Source organism: Oncorhynchus tshawytscha, linkage group LG04 (genome assembly GCF_018296145.1).
Source record: "Oncorhynchus tshawytscha isolate Ot180627B linkage group LG04, Otsh_v2.0, whole genome shotgun sequence".
Classification (NCBI taxonomy): Eukaryota; Metazoa; Chordata; class Actinopteri; order Salmoniformes; family Salmonidae; genus Oncorhynchus; species Oncorhynchus tshawytscha.
In genome coordinates this window covers 65,905,298-65,932,023 of record NC_056432.1, presented here as the reverse complement: position 1 = coordinate 65,932,023, position 26,726 = coordinate 65,905,298, and the positions used below count along the sequence as shown (strand labels likewise).

The 26,726-nt window shown below is 43.6% G+C and overlaps 1 protein-coding gene across 1 annotated transcript in view; it reads right to left on the bottom strand.

Moving 5' to 3' along the window:
* Nucleotides 1-363: 363 nt before the first annotated feature.
* Nucleotides 364-26,726, bottom strand: part of LOC112249246 (transcription factor 25) — a 30,413-nt gene continuing 4,050 nt past the window's right edge. The window contains exons 7-18 of the mRNA XM_024419040.2: nucleotides 23,244-23,374; nucleotides 20,098-20,197; nucleotides 18,578-18,671; nucleotides 18,341-18,433; nucleotides 15,359-15,464; nucleotides 14,999-15,158; nucleotides 14,741-14,828; nucleotides 12,556-12,714; nucleotides 11,135-11,225; nucleotides 10,387-10,466; nucleotides 5,419-5,494; nucleotides 364-1,605 (exon numbers count right to left, since the gene is read on the bottom strand). Coding sequence (XP_024274808.2) covers nucleotides 1,438-1,605; nucleotides 5,419-5,494; nucleotides 10,387-10,466; nucleotides 11,135-11,225; nucleotides 12,556-12,714; nucleotides 14,741-14,828; nucleotides 14,999-15,158; nucleotides 15,359-15,464; nucleotides 18,341-18,433; nucleotides 18,578-18,671; nucleotides 20,098-20,197; nucleotides 23,244-23,374 — 1,346 coding nt within the window. The 3' untranslated portion in view covers nucleotides 364-1,437. The remainder of the gene's footprint in view (nucleotides 1,606-5,418; nucleotides 5,495-10,386; nucleotides 10,467-11,134; nucleotides 11,226-12,555; nucleotides 12,715-14,740; nucleotides 14,829-14,998; nucleotides 15,159-15,358; nucleotides 15,465-18,340; nucleotides 18,434-18,577; nucleotides 18,672-20,097; nucleotides 20,198-23,243; nucleotides 23,375-26,726) is intronic.

Here is a 26,726-nt window from a genome sequence, read left to right as displayed (position 1 = left end):
ACCACAACATACACCCCTTGGGGTGCCGGGGACCAAGTTTGGGTAACACTGCTCTATTGTAATGGGAACCTGAGAAGCAGATTGAGTAGTGGCAGATGCATTAGCAACAACTGACTGACTGCATATCAGATAACACTTACCAGTTAATCTTCTCAGCATCAAAGACTTCAAGAGAAGTGTAAGGACAGATATTTTGGGATGGTAGACACAAATAGCCTTGTTATTTCTAGACTGATTACCACTCACCATGCAGCGAACACTCATGATCAGGCGGCTTGGGAGGCTAAGACACAGAATTAACCCTCTATTGGCCTGGAAAGAGATTTAATTATGAAATATAATGTATTTTTACTCAAGTCAATATTGAACCATATGCACAGCAAGTTTATTGTCTTTACATTAGCTTGTGTAATAAATGATTTCTAAGCAGAGTATTTACAGTAGTGGGTTGGATGCAATCCCTTCCTGGTATTAACAGATGACTTGGGCCAGGAGTTTTTCCTGCCAACGTGACCTCATTGGGACCAACTTCGGGCCCTAGTTAAGAAACAGCCTAGAATTGATTTCAGGTAAGGTCAAAATACCTCTTTATAGAGAATCACAACAGAAAAATATCCTGATTAGTTTGAATTTAATCCTCAAAATCAGATAGAATTTAAAATGCTGTTGTCTTAGCAATAATGAACAGGGTTAATTGGGAGTCAAAGTTAAAAATAAAAGTTATGGCCAATATTAAAAATGGAATAAGAAGTTAAGTCCATTTGTTCCACTCATAAGGTGAATTACTGTATAATTCTGACTTTTATCAGACACTCATTAACCTTTAACCTGACTCTCATCAACCCATATGGCAGTAGACTGTCAATGCGTGTACGTTGGGTTGCTAAGACAACACCATAGGGATTTATTCAATCAGAAATGATTCCACTTCAAATATACTGTAGCAGTAGGGCATAATTATCCTTCTGATGAAACACAATATTCATTTTTTTGATAAGCAATGTTCCTTTAAAAAAGATTTAAAGAACAACTGAACACGTTTATTTGTTAATGAACGCAGCCTCCTGATCTTCTAGATCATTAAGAACAACTGTCCTGAGGAAAGAGAATGGGACAACATGAGGAAGGAGAGAGGACTGATGGACTGACTATGACAGGAGGAAGAGGTGATACTACTGTGCCTATATCAGAAAGGGAGAGTTGGTTTGATGTTTGGGTCATATAGATGACCTGCCATTTCTTTCTTTAAGGTTACAGTACATCTGTTATTGCTACCCTCACTGAATCTATTCCCTCACTCACTCTTCATCCTCCTACCACCCTGCTGTACTCCATCTCCATTCATCTTAATCAACCTTTTATTTTCTTCTATCCATTCCCATCTCTATGTACCTCTCCCTCAAGTCGCACTCCACCTCTCTCTGTATCCTCCTCATCTCAGTCCCACTCCCCCTCGTCTCTGTCAGGGTTGTCCTCTCTAGGTGGCTCCTGAAACTGGATGTTGGCCAGCATGTCCCTCATGGCCACCATCAGACGATTTACTTCCTGGTTCAGCTCCCGACCCGCTTGAGCTACTTCCAGGTCATCCTGCGGCATCGGCTCACCCTGCAGAGACAGTGACTAGAGAGTGAGCAGTAATTATAATCATCACTGAACATGATAATACGGAAGTGTGTGTGTGTGTGTGTGTGTGTATACAGTACCTTTGGAAAGTATTCAGATCCCTAGATATATTCCACATTTTGTTACGTTACAGCCTTATTCTAAAATGGAATAAATGGTTTTCCCCCTCATCAATCTACACACAATACCTCAAAATGACAAAGCAAAAAAGTTATATATTTTTTGTGTACAAAAAAGAATGATGGAGGCCCCTGTGTTATTGGGGACCGTCAATGCTGCAGAAAATGTTTTGCATCCTTCCCCAGATCTGTGCCTCAACACAATCCTGTCTTGGAGGTCTACGGACAAGTCCTTTGACATCATGGCTTAGTTTTTGCACTGAAATACACTGTCAACTGTGGGATGTTACAGACAGGTGTGTGCCTTTCCAAATCATGTCCAATCAATTGAATTTACCACAGGTGGACTCCAATCAAGTTGTTGAAACATCTCAAGGATGATCAATGGAGGGGCCTCCTGAGTGGCGCAGTGGTCTAAGGCCACTAGAGATTCTGAGTTCGAGTCCAGGCTCTGTTGCAGCCGGCCGCGACCGGGAGAAACATGGGGCAGCGCACAATTGGCCCAGCATCGCCCGGGTTAGGGGAGGGTTTGGCCGGGCAGGGATGTCCTTGTCCCATCCCGCACTAGCGACTCCTGTGGCGAGCAAGGCGCAATGCACGCTGACAAGGTCGCTAGGTGTATGTTGTTTCCTCCGACACATTGATGCGGCTGGGTTCAGTGTTAAGTGGGCATTGTGTCAAGAAGCAGTGTGGCTTGGCTGGGTTGCGTTTCGGAGGATGCACGGCTCTCGACCTTCGCCTCTCCCGAGTCCGTACGGGAGTTGCAGCGATGAGACAAGACTGTAACCACCAATTGGATACCATGAAATTGGGGAGAAAAAAGGGGTAAAAAAATACAAATAAATAAAAAAGGATGATCAATGGAAACACGATGCTCCGGAGATCAATTTCAAATCTCATAGCAAAGGGTCTGAATACTTATGTAAATAAGTTATTTGTTCTTATTTTTTTATAAATTTGGAACAACAATTTATTTTATATTATTTGATATTGTCTGTAGAAAATGTATTTAATCAATTTTAGAATAAGGCTGTAATGTAACAAAATGTGGAAAAAGTCAAGGGGTCTGAATACTTCCCGAATACACTGTATGTGTATGTGTTGCTTAAATTCACCAGGGAAAGCACAATGCCATTTCTAAAGAGCACCACATTATTCTCTCCTGTCTCTCTCAGGTTCAAAAGGTTTCAAATTCATTTTAAGAGACAAACAGGACCTTTGTACGAGCCTTGGTGACATACAGTATGTCAATGTTTTGTTTCTCAGGATTTTCACACAGAACATTCATTTATTAAATTAATATACTTTCCAACACGCAGGTCCTCTGTGATCATGGGCTGACTTTATTTTCCACACCTAAATTGTGATTTCAGACCTGTTGGATAACACTAACTATTCTAGTGCATTAAAACAACTGCAAGCAGACGGCATCTCTTCCTCCTAAACAGCCTCATTCTTATCCTAATTGCATCTCTTCCTCTTCCTAATCAGATAAGTCTCAAGATGCTTTAAAACTAGCTGCATAAAAACGCTGGGCATTGGTTAAAAAGCTGGGCATGTGTGCTTCTGTTGGTCAGTGGGTGTTTCTGGAACTTAGGTCGTCCTGTGCCACAACTGGCCATGTGAGGACACTGGAGCGCCCAGGTTGGTGGTCCACATTAGTGATTATCTTTACAATTAGCCACATATCCTCTAATCACGAGCATGGATAGCTACACACCGAACTAGCATGGGCATTGGAGTGAGTAAAATGGGACACGATGTTTGCTTCCTTCACATCACGTTGCATCCCACTGCACAAGGTTACACGGCAACACACTGCCAGTCAGTGTAGGACACCTTATCAAATGTAAAAAAATCACTCCCACACATGTATACTGTCCATTGATCTTTTGATCATGTGGATCTTTTTTTTATAGACAAATTTATGTTCTGAAGTAGGTCAACATGACGAGAGACAATGTGGTGTGTAAATATAGGTTATCCTCTGGTTGCTGGTGCCAGGCTGCTGAGTGCTTATCCTCTCCTCTCCAGGGGTGTTTGTCACCATCTGTCTCTTGTGTATTTCACCCTGTGTGACACTGCCCACTCTTTACCTCCTCTCCACTCTGCATGAGAAGCAGGGGGCAATGGGGCGGACAGTACATGCCCTCTCATTGGTTGCCATGGACAACACTGAGTCAGAGAGGAATCAAGACTCTCTCTTGAAATACAACAGTTTTCTGTTCTGCTTCAACAGGACTCAAGTAACGCACCATTACAAACAGTGCATCAAATAGAGGCTATGTTAGTCAATCCATAGCAGTAAACGGTTTCAAATCAAGCTTGACCATACAAAACACAGAGTCAATCAAGAGTTCTTGTACCAAAAGCCAAGTTTGCCTCGTCATCATGTCTCCACGATCTGTGCTGTATCAAATGATAGAGCCAAACTTTGTTCGGCCTCCGATGTCTCGTCACAAAGTGTCGGTTGTAGATCGTGATCAGATTGTGTCATCGGAAATCAGATAGAGGTCAGAGTCAGACACTACATAACATCATCAATGAGTCAACATCGTTCGGACCTGTCCAAAACGCGCCAGCAAACACTATTTCAAGACAAGAGCATGTTCTTCATGGGCCATATTGGTTACTTCCAACAGAGAAACCCGTTGTTCTGTGGCAAAGTTACGCTACTATAGACAATGTGGATAAGCTGCAGTAGATCTAGTGGAGTAGGAAGCTACTTAGAAGCACTTTCTCAGGCTTGGCCACAGCACAAATAGGCATGAAATGAGTTGTATGGTTAATCCATTCAGAAACCTCCAGAGTGTTAGGGAATAGCTACCCAAACTCCAGCTAATCAATGTTCCCTTCCATCCTGTCAGAACCCTATGATCCAACAGTAGCCCAGGATGTCTCCATTAGCTCAGCATTCCCAGAAATGTAAACAAAAACGTTTCGAGATGATTATGATGATGTCTCATCCCGCTGACCGTGGCCTTGCAACAAACTGGGCTAGTGTACGTGAGGAATCTGGGAGCTCTGAGGAGGACAGACCAGGTTCTCTGACTCTCGGTACACTTTATGAATGTTTTCATTGTCTGCTGCAGCAACGTGCCAATTGAAGGATCCTGTGATCTTTCTAATCTCTTTTTACACTCTTCCGTGTGAGGGAGGTCATATGCCTCAACAGCTGATGTTCCCTATTGGTCTCCCATTGGGAAAGGCACGGTGGAGATGCTAGCTATATTATCATTATAAGGCTGTGTTTCCCATGCCATCTTATTCAAGATCCCTGCCCTATGTTAAAAAACACAGACACACACACAGGCACACATTAGTGGGTTTTTATGAGGTCATTAACGGAAGATGGGATATTGGGGTCAAAGAACAAGCAGTCATGATGTTCTATGAAGCAGGGGACCTTTTCTTAGGTTTGCCACGCTTGGGGGCATGCAGCTCTGTCCTTAGGGACCACAGTGTCTGCTGATGTCCTCTTCCTCTGCTACTTCTTTGTCAAATCAATATCCATTAATGTCACTGATTGGAATCAGAGTTTTCCAGATCTAAATAATCAGGCACGGACTTGAACGAAAGAACCCAAGCCATCTGCCTGACACTGCAGCTCCTGAGGACCATGGTTGCACACCCCTGGTCTACTGTAGCTCCCCCTTGGCCTAGCTCACTCACTTACCTGCAGGTTGAAGTTTGGCAGCAGAGAGCGGAAGAACAGTGACAGGGTGCTCTCATTGGATTCTCCCAAACTCTGCCTGCAAAGACAGAGACAAGTGAGAATGCTAACAAGATAACACAAGCATGCAATATGTTTCTCACTCTCTTCTGCTGATAAGGATTCTCCCATGACCATAAATTATATCAACCATCATATACAGTGAGGTCCATGTTTTGTTGTTTTCACTCTGTACTCCTGCACTTTGGAATGTGTACATAGACCACACATTTTAGAGAACCAAAAGTATTGGGCAAATGTACTTATATGTGTATTAAAGTAGTCAAAAATGTCATATTTGGCCCCATATTCATAACACGCAACGACTGCAACAAGCTTGTAATAACTACAAAATTGTTGGATGCATTTGCAGTTAGTTTTGGTTATGTTTCAGATTATGTGTGCCTAACAGAAATACATGATAAATCATGCATTATTAACCATTCCAAAAATGGTGCCATATTCCAAGTACTTTTGGACCTCATTGTAGATGATTATAAGTAGGTCCAATAGTTTTTCTGAACCCAAAGAATGCTCTTCTTTTATGTTAACATTACTTCAACCACTTATACACCCCCAGTTCTTTATCAATCAAAACACTTCTCAGTGGCCATGTTTGTAAAGCTTGTATGGAAAAAGCAACCATCAGGAAGAAATAGGTGGGCTGTCCTCAGACATGGGTGGGCTGTCCTCAGACATGGGTGGGCTGTCCTCAGACACATGGGGGTGGGCAGGCTGTCCTCAGACATGGGTGGGCAGCTGTGGGCCTCAGACATGGGTGGGCTGTCCTCAGACATGGGTGGGCTGTCCTCAGACATGGGTGGGCTGTCCTCAGACATGGGTGGGCAGTCCTCAGACATGGGCTGGGCAGTCCTCAGACATGGGTGGGCAGTCCTCAGACATGGGCAGGTGGGCAGTCCTCAGACATGGGTGGGCTGTCCTCAGACATGGGTGGGCAGTCCTCAGACATGGGTGGGCAGTCCTCAGACATGGGTGGGCTGTCATTCTAAGTAGTTCTCACCAGAGATCATCAGGACAGGGTACAGTATGCTCCACACAACAGCCCTCAGAACATTAGGAGGTCTTCCCCACTTAAAACAAATACTACACTTTCTCTTGACTAGGAGTCAATTTGTCATGTTTTTAATTATCACCGTATTCACCTCTCTGATGGTTTGATGCCTCCCTACCATCCACCACTGACTCCGCTGGTTAACAGCTATCACAAGATGGGAGGAAAGAGGCCTCAGTCAGGAGCCCACAACACTCCTATAACCACATGCTATTTCAGAGAAACTGATGACAGCGAGAGGGGAGAAGAAAGAGATTGAAAAGAGGGATAGGTGGGAGGGAGAGAAAGAAGGGAGGTAGAGAAGGAAGGGTGTGTCAGGGATAGACCACCGAGAGGAGAGGTGCAAGCTGGTGAAATCAAGGCTACTCTTTATGCCAAACTTACATCAATGGCGTTTGCCACCATTGGCAAAGACAGAGAGAGGGTTAACTCACCTCCCCCGGTCTACATAACCGTGTGCCTTCCAATGTCCACACTCCTGAACATTACAAATGCATCACCACCATCCCCTTACACTGTACTCTAATATACCTTCTTTAGAGATCCTCAATGGAGTCAGTGGCCAGTGGGCCAGTCAGCCTTAGGTAGACTGAAACAAACCCAGCCTTATTGGTTCTGCTTAGGAAAACACTCTTGGTTTTCAGTCCAGAGGCACCAACATGATTGCTGATCCAAGTAGACATAGAGAAGAACCTAGTGATCTGAAGGAGCCACATTCAATAACTAGCTACAGTGCATTCGGAAAGTATTCCGACCCCTTGACTTTTCCCACAAATTTATGAAATTAATTGTTTTCCTCATCAATAACCACCAAGATACTATACCCCATAATGACAAAGCAAAAACAGGTTTAGACAAACATGTAAAACCTTCTTTACACAAGTATTCAGACCCTTTGCTATGAGACTCGAAATTGAGCTCAGGTGCATCCTGTTTCTATTGATCAACCTAGAGATGTTTCAACAACTTGATTGGAGTCCACCTGTGGTAAACTCAATTGATTGGACATGATTTGGAAAGGCAAACACCTGTCTGTAACATCCCACAGTTGACAGTGTATGTCAGTGCAAAAACCAAGCCGTAATGTCAAAGGAATTGTCCTTAGAGCTCCGAGACAGGATTGTGTCGAGGCACAGATCTGGGGAAGGGTACAAAACTATTTTCTGCAGCATTGAAGGTCCCCAAGAACACAGTGGCCTCCATCATTCTTAAATGGAAGAAGTTTGGAACCACCAAGACTCTTCCTGGAGCTAGCCGACCGGCCAAACTAAGCAATCGGAGGAGAAGGGCCTTGGTTAGTGAGGTGACCAAGAACTCGATGGTCACTCTGACAGAGCTCCAGAATTCCTCTGTGGAGATGGAAGAACCTTCCAGAAGGACAACCATCTCTGCAGCACTCCACCAATCAGGCCTTTATGGTAGTGGCCAGACAGAAGCCACTCCCCAGTAAAGGCACATGACAGCCCGCTTGGAGTTTGCCAAAAGGCACCTAAAGACTCTCAGACCATGAGAAACTAGATTCTCTGGTCTGATGAAACCAAGATTGAACTCTCTGGCCTGAATGCCAAGTGTCATGTCTGGAGGTATCCTGGCACCATCCCTACGGCAGAGCATGGTGGTGGCAGCATCATGCTGTGGGGATGTTTTTCAGCGGCAGGGACTAGGAGACTAGTCAGGATCGAGGGAAAGATGAACGGAGCAAAGTACAGAGAGCTACTCAATGAAAACCTGCTCCAGAGCGCTCGGGACCTCTGACTGGGGGCGAAGGTTCACCTTCCAACAGGACAATGACAAGACAACACTGGAGTGGCTTCGGGGTAATTTTCTGAATGTCCTTGAGTGGCCCAGCCAGAGCCTGGACTTGAACCCGATCGAAAATCTCTGGAGAAACGTGAAAATAGCTTTGCAGCAACGCTCCCCATCCAACCTGACAGAGCTTGAGAGGACCAGAGAAGAATGGGAGAAACTCCCCAAATACAGGTGTGCCAAGCTTGTATCGTCATACCCAAGAAGACTCGAAGCTGTAATAACTGCCAAAAGTGCTTCAACAAAGTACTAAGTGAAGGTTCTGAATACCTATGTAAATGGATTATTTTAGTTTAATATTTTGAATACATTTGCAAAAATGTAAAAAAACAACAGTTTTTGCTTTGTCATGAGGTATTGTGTGTATATTGATGAGGGAAAAAATAGATGTAATACATTTTAGAATAAGACTAACGTAACAAAATGTGGAAAAAGTAAAGGGGTCTGAATACTTTCCGAATGTACTGTATATATGGTGTATATATATACAGTTGAAGTCAGAAGTTTACATACACCTTAGCCAAATACATTTAAACTCAGCTTTTCACAATACCTAACATTAAATATTCTCTGTCTTAGGTCAGTTAGGATCACCACTTTATTTTAAGAATGTGAAATGTCAGAATAATAGTAGAGAGTGATTTATTTCAGCTTTTATTTATTTCATCCCCAGTGGGTCAGAAGTTTACATACACTCAATTAGTATTTGGTAGCATTGCCTTTAAATTGTTTAATTTGAGTCAAACGTTTCAGGTAGCCTTCCGCAAGCTTCCCACAATAAGTTGGGTGAATTTTGGCCCATTCCTCCTGACAGAGCTGGTGTAACTGAGTTAGGTTTGTAGGCCTCCTTGCTCGCACACGCCTTTTCAGTTCTGCCCACAGATTTTCTATAGGATTGAGGTCAGGGCTTTGTGATGGCCACTCCAATACCTTGACTTTGTTGTCCTTAAGCCGTTTTGTCACAACTTTGGAAGTATGCTTGGGGTCATTGTCCAATTGGAAGACCCATTTGCGACCAAGCTTTAACTTCCTGATTGATGCCTTGAGATGTTGCTTCAATATATCAACATAATTTTCCTGCCTCATGATGACATCTATTTTGTGAAGTGCACCAGTCCCTCCTGCAGCAAAGCACCCCCACAACATGATGCTGCCACCCCCGTGCTTCACGGTTGGGATAGTGTTCTTCGGCTTGCAAGCCTCCCCCTTTTTCCTCCAAACATAATGATGGTAATTATGGACAAACAGTTCTATTTTTTGTTTCATCAGACCAGAGGACATTTCTCCAATAAGTAGGATCTTGACCCCATGTGCAGTTGCAAACCGTAGTCTGGATTCTTTATGGCGGTTTTGGAGCAGTGGCTTCTTTCTTGCTGAGCAGCCTTTCAGGTTATGTCGATATGGGACTTGTTTAACTGTGGATATAGATACTGTTGTACCCGTTTCCTCCAGCATCTTCCCAAGGTCCTTTGCTGTTGTTCTGGGTTTGATTTGCACTTTTCGGACCAAAGTACGTTAATCTCTAGGAGACCTTGGCTGGTCTTGGCTGATTTCTTTTGATTTTCCCATGATGTCAAGCAAAGAGGCACAGAGTTTGAAGGTAGGCCTTGAAATACATTCACAGGTACACCTCCAATTGACTCATATTATGTCAATTAGCCTATCAGAAGCTTCTAAAGATGTGACATAATTTTCTGGAATTTTCCAAGCTGTTTAAAGGCACAGTCAGCTTAGTGTATTGTAAACTTCTGACCCATTGGAATTGTGATACAGTGAATTATAAGTGAAATAATCTGTCTGTAAACAATTGTTGGAAAAATTACTTGTCTCATGCACAAAGTAGATGTCCTAACCAACTTTCCAAAACTATAGTTTGTTAACAAGAAATTTGTGGAGTGATTGAAAAACAAGTTTTAATGACTCCAATCTAAGTGTATGTAAACTTCCGACTTCAACTGTATTGTGTGTACTATATAAAAACCTGCACTGGTACATACCTTACCTTGCATAAGATATGTATAATGACACAAGTTAGGACATGTTTGGAGGGTTACCTCTCAGGCCGGGTGTATGAGACCACTGAGTCCAGCGGGGGGAGAGGATCGAACCCCATCACCGACTGAGTGGTCACCTCCTGGGAGAGAACACACACAATTCCCCATTACAGTAAACATATTGAAGGCCTATCCTCACTAACACTCTGTTACTGTTGTAATTGTCATGCATCCAAAACATCAACGTTGATCTTGTTTGTGTTATGAGGACCTCTCGATGAGGATGTCCAATCATTATATTGGATTGCGTTCTTCATGCAACCAATAAGGAAGCCGTATGCCAGTGGTTAATTCCCTCTTTCAACTAGAGAACTACATTCTCAGCATAATTTGGCATGCTCTGTACTGTAGCGGTTGTGTATGTGTACGCTACGCTCATGCAAACCACATTTACTCTGTGGGACATTTCATGTTATAAACATACAGGATAAACATTGTACAGAATGAATGAATACAACCATTCATGATCATGTGATAAAGCGGTAAGGAAATTATACTATGATTAGATAAGTCACTCTATTCCCCTATATACTGTGTGCTACTATTGACCAGGGTTATGGCTGGTCAAAAGTAATGCAATATAAGGGGATAGGGTGCTATATGAGACACAGACATAATAATAGAGTAAAGCTGGTTGCCAAATCCATTTCTGATTGAACAAACAACATGGCAATGAATGACTGGGCTAAATCAGAAACAGAACTGGTGACCAGGGTATAGTAGAGTGGCTGTTGCCTGAGTCTCTCACCAGCGGTAGAGTGGAGGTGGCCTCTTTGATTTCAGACAGAATGACGTGGCGATGGATGTTCAGAGGGGCACTCTGGTACCTCTGCTTCCTCCTAGGGGGGGGGGGTGGAGGAGACAGGAGAGGAAACCAAAGTCAGAGACACATAGGTCGGGCCTCTTGAGTGGTGCAGTGGTCTAAGGCACTGCATTGCAGTGCTTGAGGCATCACTACAGCCCCGGGTTAGATGCCAGGCTGTGTCACAGCCAGCCGTGACCGGGAGACCCATGAGACGGCGCACAATTGGGCCAGCGTCGTCCAGGTTAGGGGAGGGGTTGGCCGGCCGGGATCACAAAAAAGGGGTAACAGTACAAAAACGATATAATAATAATAACATCAAAAAGAGACACAGGCTATGATGCTGCCACCACAATACTTGAAAATACAGTGGGTTTCACTCTGTGTTGTGTTGTATTGGACCCAAGCCTGTCATTTGTAATAGAGGCAAAAAAGCACATTTCTTTGCCGTGTTGTCTTGCAGTATTACTGAACGGCCTTGTTGCAAACAGAACGGATGAAGTGGACTGTTTAACACAGGCTTCATTCTTTTCACAATGCCATACATGCCAGATATGTGGAGTGAATGCAATGTGGTTTATCCTCTGTATTTTCAAGTTATGTGCTTGCAGCATCATGTTATGTTCATGCTTGTCACCTGCAGGGACTCGGGAGTTTGTCAGGATCAAAATAAATATGACAGGAGCAAAGCCCAGATAAAAAGTTAGAGGAAACCCTGTCTCAGTCTTCTGAACACATAACCCTGGTATAGTTTTATATTTCAGCAGGACAATTACACAAATTGTAATGCCGTAATTGTAATGCAAAGAGGTGTTGAGTGTTTCTGAATGGTCCATTCGCAGTCCTAATTTAAATCTGCTTGAAAATCAGAGACAAGGTTTGAATATTGCTGTCCATCAATGACTTCCAATCAAATTGACTGAGCTTGAGAAATAAAAAATATGAATAAAAAAATGGATATATGTTGCCCTAACATTTGTGCAAAGTATGTAGATTCTTATTCCAAATGTTTTACAGCTGTAATGGCTGCCAAATGTGCTTCCACCAAGTATTAACCCTGGGGTGTGAAGACATCCAGACATCTTAATTATATTTTATTAATTTGGAAAATGTTCTATAATTTTTCTTTCACATTGGAAATGTGGAGTGGAACAATGGTAGAAAAACAATATATTTTTGTATTTAATTTTAAGGCAGCAAGCTTGGAATCCACACTGAACATTGCTCCACTGAATCAATGAATATTACTTATTGAACAGAAAAACTCAGTGTGAATTTGAGGATAAAGGTGAATGGGGTAATGAGGAACAGTTTGCCCGGTTGGAAAGGTAATAATGCCAGTGGTCTAGAGTCCAAGGGGCTCTTACTTGTTTTGGCAGTCCTCCACCAGAGGGTCTTTAGCGTCGACTCGACGTAACACCTCCCTCACACACTCCTCCAGCCACAGCAGGACCCCTCCCTCTCTCCACAGGGTGTGCGTCCGCCCCACGTACAGAGACACCAGTTCAGCCAGGGCAGGAGTCTGCCTAGAAAGAGGGAAAGAGATGGGAAAAAGGAACAATTCAATTTGTCACTCTAATACAATTTCATGACAATAAATGATGATTCAATTCCATTAGGCTGACTGACACAGAAGAGGTGCATAGAGGGAAGACATGACAGACAGTGAGACATGATTCCATTAGGCTGACTGACACAGAAGACGTGCACATAGTAAAATGGCAGCAAAAGAAATGGCAGCAGTTTTACGGGCGCCTAACCAATTGTGCTATTATGTGGGTTTTTTGCGTTATTTGTAACTTATTTTGTACATAATGTTTCTGCCACCGTATCTTACAGCAAAATAGAGCTTCTGGATATCAGGACAGCGATCACTCACAAAGATTTTTCTTCAACAAGCGGGAAGCACAGGATATAATACTATGCTAACACCCGACAAGGACAACATCCACGTTATGGGCAAGAGAAAGAGACGCAGGTACAGAGGACACAGGGCAGGGTGCTTTGTAAGGATCCGCAGAAGACGAGTGTGAAAGCTGCCGTTACCTTCAATATTACTCGTCAATGTACAATCATTGGACAATAAATTAGACGAGGTACGACCACGAATACCATACCAACGGGACAAAACTGTAACATCTTATGTTTCACGGAATCGTGGCTGAATGATGACATGGATATTCAGCTAGCAGGATATTCTTCCAATTGCATCGAGGACGTCGTCCCCACAGTGCAGTGACTGTACGTACATACCCCAACCAGAAGCCATGGATTACAGGCAAAATTTGCACTGAGCTAAAGGGTAGAGCTGCCGCTTTCAAGGTGCAGGACTCTAAGCCGGAAGCTTATAAGAAATCCTGCTATGCCCTTCAGACGAACCATCAAACAGGCAAAGCACTAATACAGGGCTAAGATTGAATCGTACCACACTGGCTCCGACGCTCGTCTTATGTGGCAGGGCATTCAAACTATTACAGACTACAAAGGGATACACAGCCACGAACTGCCCAGTGACACGAGCCTACCAGACGAGCTAAATCACTTCTATGCTCGCTTTGAGGGAAGCAACACTTAGGCATTCATGAGAGCATCATCTGTTCCGGACGACTGTGTGATCACGCTTTCCGTAGCCGACGTGAGTAAGACCGTTAAACAGGTCAACATTCACAAGGCTGCGGGGCCAGACGGATTAGCAGAATGTGTGCTACTGGCAGGTGTCTTCACTGACATTTTCAACTTGTCCCAGATTGAGTCTGTAATGCCAACATGTTTTAATAAGACCACCATAGACTGTTCTCTTTACTACCGCATGGCAGGTGGTACCGGAGTGCCAAGTCTAGGACCAAAAGGCTTCTAAACAGTTTTAACCCCAAGCCATAAGACTCCTGAACAGGTAATCAAATGGCTACCCAGACTATTTGCATTGTGTCCCCCCCAACCCCTCTTTTACGCTGCTGCTACTCTGTTTATCATATATGCATAGTCACTTTAACCATACCTACATGTACATACTAGCTCAATTAGCCAGACTAACCAGTGCCTGTATATAGCCTCGCTACTGTATATAGCCTCGCTACTGTATATAGCCGCGCTACTGTATATTTTTTTATTTTACCTTTATTTAACCAGGCAAGTCAGTTAAGAACAAATTCTTATTTTCAATGACAGCCTAGGAACAGTGGGTTAACTGCCTGTTCAGGGGCAGAACAACAGATTTGTACCTTGACAGCTCGGGGGTTTGAACCCGCAACCTTCCGGTTATTAGTCACACGCTCTAACCACTAGGCTACCCAGCCTCGCTACTGTTATTTTTCACTGTCTTTTTACTGTTGTTTTTAAAAATGGTTTTACTTATCTACTGCTCACCTAATACCTATTTTCTACTTAAAAATTGCACTGTTGGTTAGGGCCTGTAAGTAAGTAAGCATTTCATTGTAAGGTCTACACCTGTTGTATTCGACGCACGTGACAAATAAACTTTGATTTGATATAGGGCCTGTAAGACATGAAAGACAGGGAGACATGATGCCTCGGTTGAAGCAGATGTTTTACCCCAACTGGCTTCTGGGTCCAAAGAAGTCATGTGACGATACAGCAGCGTCTGGCTGCACTGTGCACAGGTCCAACAGAGGCATCAACACTGGGGAACACACAAACAAACAGATATCAGGCATAGGTCTCTTTTCTGTGTGTGTGTGTGTCTGTCTGTGTGTGTGTTCTATATAAGCATCCACGGTAGAACACATTCTGACGGCTGTCCCTCTCAGGCCTGTGCATGTGTGTATGTGTGTGTGTGTGTGTGACTTTAACCTCCAGGGAACATGATGAGAGCGTCCTGCAGCAGCAAGTCAGCCTTGTGTTTGAGCCGTTCCCTCTCCTTTGACTCAGTCTGATCCTCCTGACTCAGGTGGAAGTGGCTCAGAGCCACAGAGAAGGCAAAGTTTGGCAACTGGGACAGGTTTCTGTGCACCTGGGAAACACACACACACACACAGGAATCAGACAATACACACACTACACAGAAATCAGACAATACACACACAAGCAGAAATCAGACAATACACACACTACACACAGAAATCAGACAATACACACACCACACACAAAATTCAGACACACTGTTATGAGGTCACACACACAGGGAAAATCTTGCACACACACTCGTCTCACCTCCCAATCCTGGTATAGCCGGAGGAGGAAGTTGTACTCTCGTGAGCGCAGGGAGAGGAAGTCAATGAGCAGCAGCATACAGAGGGGATCGCTGTCGGGGTCCAGACTTGGGAGAGAAAGGAGATGACGGAATAAAGCACACAACAGCTCCTCTTCTTCAATGAATACTTCATTCAGTTTCGCCTACATAACTTAGACAACATAACTATTATATAAATAAACATTACAGAAATAAAATAAATGGTTTCTTTATTAAAAGTGGACCCATGACAACCCGTGACCAGAATCTGTGCCATTGGAAATGTAATTGAATTGACACGGTCTCCAATCAATCAATGTCTGTGGTGCGTGTGATATAATTATTTACTATCATTTGGCAGGGAATACTATTTGTAGATTAGTGATTCTACACCTTATTTTGCTCAAGCTGATCCTCTCCAACAGACTTGGAAGTTGTAGCTAAAAATTCATAAATTGGGGTCAGTTAAAGGGGAGATTCAATGAAACCAACCATTGAAATACACTGTATGTAATTCGGGGGGTAGTAGCCCCAACAGATTCAAACCCGGATCCAGCAACTATAAAATCAACACCTGTTGGCTTGACAGTCACTGGATCTGGGTTTGTGGATCCGCGTTTGAGTCCCGGTCAGAGCTACCCTCCAAATTTGCTACATTGGTGTCAGAAGTGGGATTGGTGCACATTAGGCCATCCAAGTGGCATGTACTCGTGAGGGACTAGGCATAGCTTGGGGACACGCTCTCCCGAAGGAAGGGGGTAGTGAAGCAACCATAATCCAACACCTAGCGAGCTCGTCAAGAGGTTCGGACCTCTTGGAGTAACAGGTTAAGGGCTTGGCAGTCGCTGGACCTGGGTTCGAGTCACGGTCAGATATTGATTGGAGACAGCTTGTGTCAATTAAACAAGATTTACTATGGTTTTCTACCTCCAACACTATTGGATAATTCTGGAAATATCAGTAAAAGCAGTGCCTCCATTTCCACAACAAAAAGCAGGGCCCTCTATGGGGTATATGACAGAGCTGCTGCGGGCGGCAGGGCCGTTCATCTGGTATTCCTATCAGTCATCTACTGTAGCAGAGATAAGGTCCTCCTGATCATAACACAGCAGGCCTGAGAGGGCCAGCCGTCACAATGTGTTCCACCCTGGATGCTTATACAGAGCAGACACACACCACTGTGAGGGGAGGAAGCCAGTGTTTGACGGAAATCATAGATAAACTCTGAGTGTACAAAACATTAGGAACACCTTCCTAATATTGAGTTGCACCCGCTTTTGCCCTCTGAAGAGCCTCAATTAATCTGGGTATGGACTCCACAAGGTGTTGAAAGTGTTCCACAGGGATGCTGGCCCATGTTGACTCCAATGCTTCCCACAGTTGTGTCAAGTTGGCTGGATGTCCTTTGGGTGGTGGACCATTCTTGATAAACACAGGAAACTGTTGAGTGTGAAAAACCCAGGCACCTACGACCATACCCCAATTCAAAGGTACTTAAATATTTTGTCTTGCCCATTCATCCCCTGAATGGCACAGATACACACTCCATGTCTCAATTGTCTCAAGGCTTAAAAATCCTTCTTTAACCTGTCTACTTCCCTTCAATAAATGGCATCAATAAGGGATCATAGCTTTCACCTGGATTCACCTGGTCAGTCTATGTCATGGAAAGAGCATGTGTTCATAATGTTTAATACACCATGACCACCACATCCTAGATAAGATAAAGGCTAAAGGCCTAAAACACAGGGCCGAGGCAGATGCATGTGTTGTAATAGCCCTTCCCTAGTGTGTGGACTGTCCCATGGGTGTTGTACTGTCATACCGCTTAGCCAGGTTTTATGACCAGTAATGGATCCTTATAGAGGAGTCATTCCTGGGTAATATATAGAAATCTGACTTGGGTTTATGTTTGTTTAGTTGATATGAAGTGTGGTAAGACCTTTATTATGATAATATATGAGAATGAATCTTTAGAAGAGGACATTTTAGTTAACAATTGGGATCGGGCGCAGATTAGCAAAGCGCAGCCTTTGTAACATTTAATAAACTATAAATATCTCATCATTAATATATTTTATTTAAATTGTTTGAACAACCTGTTTTTTATAAATGACCAAAAGTATGTGGATACCTGCTCGTCAAACATCTCATTCCAAAATCATGGGCATTAATATGGAGTTGGTCCCCCCCTTTACTGCTATAACAGCCTCCACTCTTCTGGGAAGGCTTTCCAATAGATGTTGGAACATTGCTGCAGGGACTTGCTTCCATTCAGCCACAAGAGCATTAGTGAGATCAGATCTTAGGCTTGTGTGCGGCTGCTCTGCTTCAGCACTTAGCGAACCTGTTCTGTGAGCTTGTGTGGCCTACTACTTTGAGGCTGAGCTGTTTGCTGCTCCTAGATGTTTCCACTTCACAATAACAGTACTTTTTACAGTTGACCAGGGCAGCTCTAGCAGGGCAGAAATTTTATGAACTGACTTGTTGGAAAGGTGGCATCCTATGACGGTGCCATGTTGAAAGTCACTGAGCTCTTTCAGTAAGGCCATTCTACTGCCAATGTTGGTCTATGGAGATTGCATGACGGTGTGCTCGGTTTTATACACCTGTTGCAACATGCAACAATTTCAAAGATTTTACTGAGTTACAGTTCATATAAGGAAATCAGTGAATTAATAAACATGTATTAGACCCTAATCTTTTAAATGCACACATTTAGTCTTTCAATTGGCTCTTTTTGTCTGAATAAATAACACACATTTAGTCTTTATCTGCACTGTTTTGTCTTTCAATGGCTCTTTTTGTCTGAATAAATAACACACATTTAGTCTTTATCTGCATTGTTTGTCTTAGACCGTCGCTGTACTTCTTCCATTATGCGATTCTCACCTTCCCTCTACCCCTGACACCTGGGGTGCACACTGCACACTGCACACACACACACACACACACACACACACCTCAGGATGAGTCTGCAGTACTCCAGGGCTGTCCGGGGGCATCCCCTCCTCTCCAGGAACATCATGTGCTTATAACCAGCCAAGTAGAATGCCCTGCAGAGAGGATAAATATACAGACAAAGAATATACTTATTTAATAAACCTTGTCAAATTAAATATTCAATGGAAATTTAAGAAAAAGGCCCTTCATAACAGTGTTTGTGGAATGACCTGTATAGCAGAGATTTATTATCTAACCTGTTTTCTGGTCGCAGGTAGTCCAGTCTGCTGGTTCCTGACGTCAGACTGCACACAGGGTGGAATGCACACTCAAAGCTGTACAGGGCACGCTCTGAAACACACACACACACACACACCACACAGTCTTATATCAAAGACAAGTGAAAATATATAACTTTAGCCAGCACTACCTGGCTGCTAAATAGTATCAGTGATTCTCAAATGGTAGATCACCATACCCATACCTTCCACCTGTCTGTGTTTGTCTTTTGTAAAAACATAAATGTCTCCCTCTGCTGGAAGGCATGAAAACAGCTTTAAGTGAAACACCTCACCTTCTCCCTTGCAAGTTCCGGTGTCAACAACTACATCAACAAGACTAGCTACCTAGAGGTAGCAGCACTGGTAGGATCCCAATGTAATAAGCCCCTGCAAAATAAGATTATACAACTGTATAAAAAAATTCCAGAGCTGCTGTAATGAGTTGATTTGAGTAGGACCTCATTAGCAAGATCAGGAGCAGCTGACAGGATGAGAGGGGCTACACCCACACATCGAGAATCTTGACATGCACTTTCAGTCGCTATATTGGAACAATCAGTGGGTTGTTTGAATGTATTGCGTACAGTGCAAACACGTGGCTAGATAAACAATAAATATTCTAGATGGGTTCAATTCAGTTACGTGTGGTTGAAAATCTACTTTCACCTTGGAGGTCAGAGAGAAGTCACTGTAAATGGAAGCTGCTTTTGCTTGCCCTCTGTATTGATGTGATTTAGCCCTGACCAAAGCTCTGCTCAAACCTTAACTGTATTTATCAACTCATTTATAGATGATGTTAGCAGGCTAGTAGCGACAGACTTGGAGTAACAGTATGGTAACATTTCCTGCCTAAATGCATTACCTGAGGAATCTCAAATACGCTACATTGCATGCTGGCCCCTTGTTGTTATTTTCCCCCCCCAAGTTAGAGTCTTTCAGAGAATAAACATGCTGTGGATACAGCGGACTCAATTTAACTATTAAACCTTATCTAGATCAATTGCATAAGGCAGAGGTTCTTAAGCTTTTTCAGCTCGAGACCCAAATGAGAGATTTACTGTCCTCAAACCACCCAAATTAAGAAGAAATAGTGTGTGTTTATAAATGTTTACTCCTAACTCGCGACCCACCACTCACATGCTCAGGGCCTACTTTGGGTCCCAAACCATAGTTGAAGAAACCCTGGCATCAGGTAATATCTGACATACTAGAGCAATGTGTGGTATAGGTGTAACATGTACTGCCCAAAGTACACCAATGTTTATCAAGAATGTTGCATAAACTTATTCCAACTATTTATCTCGGACCGAGATTAAATTGTATAAGAGTCCAAGGAAACAGACCAAAGGGGTCTCATGACACATTTACAAACCTTGAGCAAGAGGATACAGCAGAGAGGATCCCCAACTAACCAATCAGAGCTTTGAGTATGATCCTCCTTGCCAACCAGAGCAAAGACTGGAGTCCCACTCACCAATCAGGTCCCTGATACTCACCGATTAGGTCCCTGGCCATTTCCTGATCCTCCTGTATGCGGCAGACATCAGAAAGCTGCAGCAGGGAGTCAATGTGGTAGGGGTTCATCTGTAGCAGAGCCTGGGGAGGGCGTAGGATGGGGGAGAACAGGGGGAGTATGGAGTGGACAGGGAGAGGTTGGGGAGACAAGGAAAGGGTAAGGGAGACAGGAAGAGAGAGGGAGATGGGGAGGGCAGGGGGACAGGGGGAGAAAAGTAGAGGGTGGGGGAGAGAGGGAGAGGGTAGGGTGGACGGGCAGGGTGAGGGAGAGGGAGAGGGGGAGACGGGGAGGTTGGGGTGGACAGGTGGGGAAGACAGGGAGACGGGTAGGGGAGTTGTGGGGGGGGGACAGGGGGAAGGATCACCGTTTGTCTAAACATTAGAAACCATGTTCAGTGGCAAGAAAAAGTATGTGAACCCATAAATTGTTGTGACCTGTGTAAACATTCACAGTGCAGGATGGAAAAGTATGTGAATCCTTGGATTTAATAACTGCTTGACCTTCCTTTGGCAGCAATAACCTCAACCAAACATTTTTCTGTAGTTGCGGATCAGACCTGCACAACGGTCAGGAGGAATTTTGGACCATTCCTCTTTACAAAACTGTTTCAGTTCAGCCATATTCTTGGGATGTGTGGTGTGAACTGCTCTCTTGAGGTCATGCCACAGCATCTCAATCGGGTTGAGGTCAGGATTCTGACTGGGCCACTTCAGAAGGCATATTTTCTTCTGTTGAAGCCATTCTGTTGTTGATTTACTTCTGTGTTTTGGGTCATTGTCCTGTTGCAACACCCAACTCCTGTTGAGCTTCAATTGGCGGACAGATAGGCTAACATTCCCCTGCAAAACAACTTGATAAACTTGGGAATTCATTTTTCCGTCGATGATAACAAGCTGTCCAGGCCCTGAAGCAGCAAAGCAGCCCCAAAACACAACGCTCCCTCCACCATACTTTACAGTTGGGATGAGGCTTTGATGTTGGTGTGTTGTGCCTTTTCTTCTCCAGAAATAGTGTTCCTTCCAAAGAACTCAACTGTAGTTTCATCTGCCCACAGAATATTTTGCCAGTAGCGCTGTGGAACATCCAGGTGCACTTTTGCAAACTTCGGATGTGCAGCAATGTTTTTTTTTGGACAGCAGTGGCTTCTTCCGTGGTGTCCTCCCATGAACACCATTCAACAAGAGCACCTCCTCCCAGCTGCCCACTGCACTGAGGCTAGGTAACACGGTCACCACCGATAAATCTGTGATAATCGAAAACTTTCAACAAGCATTTTTTAACGGCTGGCCATGCCTTGCTCCTGGCTACTCCAACCGCGGCCAACAGCTCCGGCTTTCGACTCTGTCAATCACCATATTCTTATCGGCAGACTCAGTAGCCTCGGTTTTTCTAATGACTGCCTTGCCTGGTTCACCAACTACTTTGCAGACAGAGTTCAGTGTGTCAAATCGGAGGGCATGTTGTCCGGTCCTCTGGCAGTCTCTATGGGGGTACCACAGGGTTCAATTCTCGGGCCGACTCTTTTCTCTGTATATATCAATGATGTTGCTCTTGCTGCGGGCGATTCCCTGATCCACCTCTACGCAGACGACACCATTCTGTATACTTCTGGCCCTTCCTTGGACACTGTGCTATCTAACCCCCAAACAAGCTTCAATGTCATACAACACTCCTTCCGTGGCCTCCAACTGCTCTTAAACGCTAGTAAAACCAAATGCATGCTTTTCAACCGTTCGCTGCCTGCACCCACACGCCCGACTAGCATCACCACCCTGGATGGTTCCGACCTAGAATATGTGGACATCTATAAGTACCTAGGTGTCTGGCTAGACTGCAAACTCTCCTTCCAGACTCATATCGACTTTGGCGATGTCATCTACAAAATAACTTCCAATACTCTACTCAGCAAACTGGATGCAGTTTATCACAGTGCCAACCGTTTTGTTACTAAAGCACCTTATACCACCCACCACTGCGACTTGTATGCTCTAGTCGGCTGGCCCTCGCTACATGTTCGTCGCCAGACCAACTGGCGCCAGGTCATCTACAAGTCTATGCTAGGTAAAGCTCCGCCTTATCTCAGTTCACTGGTCACGATGGCAACACCCACCCGTAGCACGCACTCCAGCAGCTGTATCTCACTGATCATCCCTAAACCCAAAACCTCATTTGGCCGCCTTTCCTTACAGTTCTCTGCTGCCTGCGACTGGAACGAATTGCAAAAATCTCTGAAGTTGGAGATTTTTATCTCCCTCACCAACTTTAAACATCTGCTATCTGAGCAGCTAACCGATCGCTGCAGCTGTACATAGTCCATCGGTATATAGCCCACCCAATTTACCTACCTCATCCCCATACTGTTTTTATTTATTTACTTTTCTGAACTTGTTCTCAACTAGACTACCTGGTTAAATAAAGGTGAAATAAAATTAAATAAAAAATACATTCTTGCTTACTGTTTTACATATCAAAGACTTGTCAACAGAGATGTTAGCATGTTCAAGAGATTTCTGTAAGTCTTTAGCTGATACTGTAGGATTCTTCTTAACCTCATTGAGCATTCTGCACTGTGCTCTTGCAGTCATCTTTGCAGGATGGCCACTCCTAGGGAGAGTAGCAACAGTGCTGAACTTTCTCCATTTATAGACACTTTGTCTTACCGTGGACGGATGAACATCAAGGCTTTCAGAGATACTTTTGAAACCCTTTCCAGCTTTATGCAAGTCAACAATTCTTTATCTTAGGTCTTCTGAGATCTCTTTGTTCAAGGCATGGTTCACATCAGGCAATGCTTCTTGTGAACTAGCAAACTCAAATGTTGTGAGTGTTTTTTAATAGGGCAAGGCAGCTCTAACCAACATCTCTAATCTCGTCTCATTGATTGGACTCCAGGTTAGCTGACTCCTGCCTCCAATTAGCTTTTGGAGAAGTCATTAACCTAGGGTGTTCACATGCTTTTTCCAACCTACACTATGAATTCACCTCTAGTTTCTCATGCCGTGACCTAGAATCTTAGTCGGGATTTATCTAGAATCTAAATTCATGCATATCAGTTGTCCTAGATATTTGAGACATGCATCATGGCTTTGCTGATCAATCTCCCTGAGACCGTGGGTGTAGCCTTACCACAATGTTGTTGGGATCCATGGACTCCACTGAGTCCAGGAATTTGAACTGAATCTGCTGGTAGTCCCGGCTGTGCTCGAAGGTGAAGTACTGTAGACCATCCCTGGACTCCAGTAGGGTCATTGAGATACCTGAAGGAGGAAATATTACGGACAGTATTATTCTATGTGAGTTATATGCAATGACGTATATAAACCCTGGATTGCTGATGCTATGTATTGCCCATTCAGAGGCTAAGTTTCTGCAACTGGGTCCTGGACTTCCTGACGGGAACAGGGTTGGAGAACAACACCCCCACTTCGCTAATCCTCAACACTTGGGCCCCACAAGGGTGTGTGCTCAGCCCCTTCCTGTACTCCCTGTTCACCCATGACTGCATGGCCATGCATGCCTCCAACTCATTCATCAAGTTTGCAGACGACACAACAGTAATAGGCTTGATTACCAACAATGACGAGACAGTCTACAGGGAGGAGGTGAGGGCTCTGGGAGTGTGGTGCCAGGAAAATAACCTCTCACTCAACATCAACAAAACAAAAAAAGCATTAATAGCATTAAAGTATTAATAGCTTCCAATTTTTTTATACAATTGAGGAGGAGTACCAAGATGGCTGCGCGGTGGCTTCAATACAGCGCCCCATCAGTCATCCAGGATTTATACACATTATTGATTAAATGTGAGCAGGTTTCATCAAGGATCACTCTGTACTTTACTCCGTTCATCTTTACCTTGACCGTGACTAGCCTTCCAGTCCCTGCCACTGAAAAACATCCCCACATCATAATGCTGCCACCAGCATGCTTCACGGTAGGGATGGTGCCAGGCAGCCTCGAGACATGATGCTTGGCATTCAGGCCAATCTTGGTTTCATCAGACCTGAGAATCTTGTTTCTCATGGTCTGAGAGTCTTTAGTTGCCTTTTGGCAAACTCCAAATGGGCTGTCATGTGCCTTTTACTGAGGAATGGCTTTCATTTGGACACTCTACCATAAAGGCCTAATTGTAGAAATGTTTTGGTATCCTTCCCCAGATCTGTGCCTCGACACAATCCTGTCTCGGAGCTCTACGGACAATTCCTTTGACATCATGGCTTGGCTTTTGCTCTGACATGCACTGTCAACTGTGGGACTTTATATAGACAGGTGTGTGCCTTTCCAAATCATGTCCAATCAATTGAAATTACCACAGGTGGAATCCAATCAAGTTGTAGAAACATCTTAAGGATGATCAATGGAAACAGGATGCACCTGAGCTCAATTTCGGGTCTCATAGCAGAGGTTCTGAATACTTATGTGAATAAGGCATTTCTGTTTTTTATTTTGAATACATTTCTATAACTCTATTTTCGCTTTGTCATTATGGGTCGATCGATGAGAAACAAAATATTTAATCAATTTTAGAATAAGGCTCTAACATAACAAAATGTGGAAAAAGTCAAGGGGTCTGAATACTTTCCGAATGCACCGTAGATATTTAAGTGGAATAAAAATTGCAATCTGTCCCATTCATTCCATGCCCATGTACAGTATAGCACCCTAGAATTTGAATGAACACACTTTGGGCTAAGGAGAGGGAAGCATTTCACGGTGACACAGCAGTCCTGGTGTACCACATTCAAGCCAAGGCACTGAGACCACTCAAAAAGTGAGAGGTAAAAGATAAAATCACCCATCTATATTTTGGGAGGGAAATGATATTTCCCAGACCAAATCTCCAGTCAGGTGATTGCATAAGCCTTGAGCTTTGGGAGCTTTAACACCCTGTGGAGTAGCTAACACTGACATAACAGAGACCCTGATTCTTCTCCAACTTCAGCTCTGGGTTAAACAGCCCAGTATCCCACAACACCAGGGGCACTATGGACCCAAACATCAATGGAGTCTTTCCCAAACATCAATAGAGTCTTTGAGGTCGAGGGCTAGGCAGCACTTGATTAATGATATGTGGTGATTGGACTGTTTTTTAACAAGACGTCATAGGGCAACGTTTAAAGCCACAGAACACAGCCTTTAGTGTGATCCTACCCAGAAAAGCTGTCTCTGTCAACAAGGCTTCAGGTTCCCACTGCTGTTAACATGTACTTTCTTCTGCTGCTACTCTTGATTGGTTATACGCTACCTAAACTGAACCAGGAGTTTTAGAGTCCCACAGATGACAATTCTAAATGTGATAATGTCGTCTTGTTGCTCAACACAGAGGCGTTAGCACGAGGAGATGGGGATTCAAATAAGCATAATTGATTAAATCCTAATAAATAGAAACTGGCATATCAACATGTATTTCAGAGAACTGGAGGTACAGTATAGTGGAGTCTGGAGCTATAGCGTGGTTGGCCCTTAAATGTACATTACACATAGAGCTCATTTCAAAAACTTGCCTGTAAATCTCTCCTGGCTCAAAGTAGAGGAGAGACTGACTGCATCACTACTTGTCTTTGTGAGAGGTGTTGAAAGCACCAAACTGTCTGTTCAAACAGCTAACACACAGCTCAGACACCCATACATACCCTACAAGACATGCCACCAAGGGTCTCATCACAGTTCCTAAGGCAGGGGTCTCCAACCCTGTTCCTGGAGAGCTACCCTCCTGTAGGTTTCCGCTCCAACCCCAGTTGTAAATAAGATGGTTCAGTTTACCAACCAGCTAATTATTAGAATCAGGTGTGCTAGATTAGGGTTGGAGTGAAGACCTGCAGGATGGTAGCTCTCCGGGAACAGGGCTGTAGAGGCCTGCCTTAAGGCCAGACCAGAGGTTGGGAAACGCACAGTACTTCATAGAGCCAAGACTACATGGAACTCTCTCCCACATCAGGTAACCCAAACTAGCAATACAATCAGATTAAAAAATATATAAAACAACACCTCACAACGTGGAGTGCGAAGAGATAGACATTGTAATATTGTATTGTTGTAAATTTTAGACTGTACATTTGTAATGGTGGAGCAGTGTGAATTTGTATAGTACACAATGTTTGTTGTAATGTATTGATTTATTTATGATGTAGACTATTGTTTTGATGTGTTGTTTTGTAGGGTTGGGCAGTATCCAGATTTTCTTACCGTCATACCGTTTCTGTACCATATCGGGGTATACGGTATTACCCAAAATGCATATAAGGGGCTCTATTTCAAATAATAATTAATATAAATAAAATAAAAATATATATTTTTTAATTTACACACAAAACCATTTAGGCAACATGGATCTTGATCCAGGAGATGATTGAATGTCTCTTCTGTAACCAAGAACCTTGATCTTGACATCTAGCCACTTAGCTAGAAAGTTAGGAAACCAAATGCATAGCTGGAGCCATGAGCTGGATATAATTTATTTGACACATCTTAGATTTCTTATAGTAATACTTAAATTATATTTATAAGCAGTGAAGTAGTATGCAACCTCACGAGGCAGGGGTGCCCTTAACCCAAAAAAGTATTTTTTATTATTCATTTCTGAACGGTATTGAAAATCATACAGTCGGT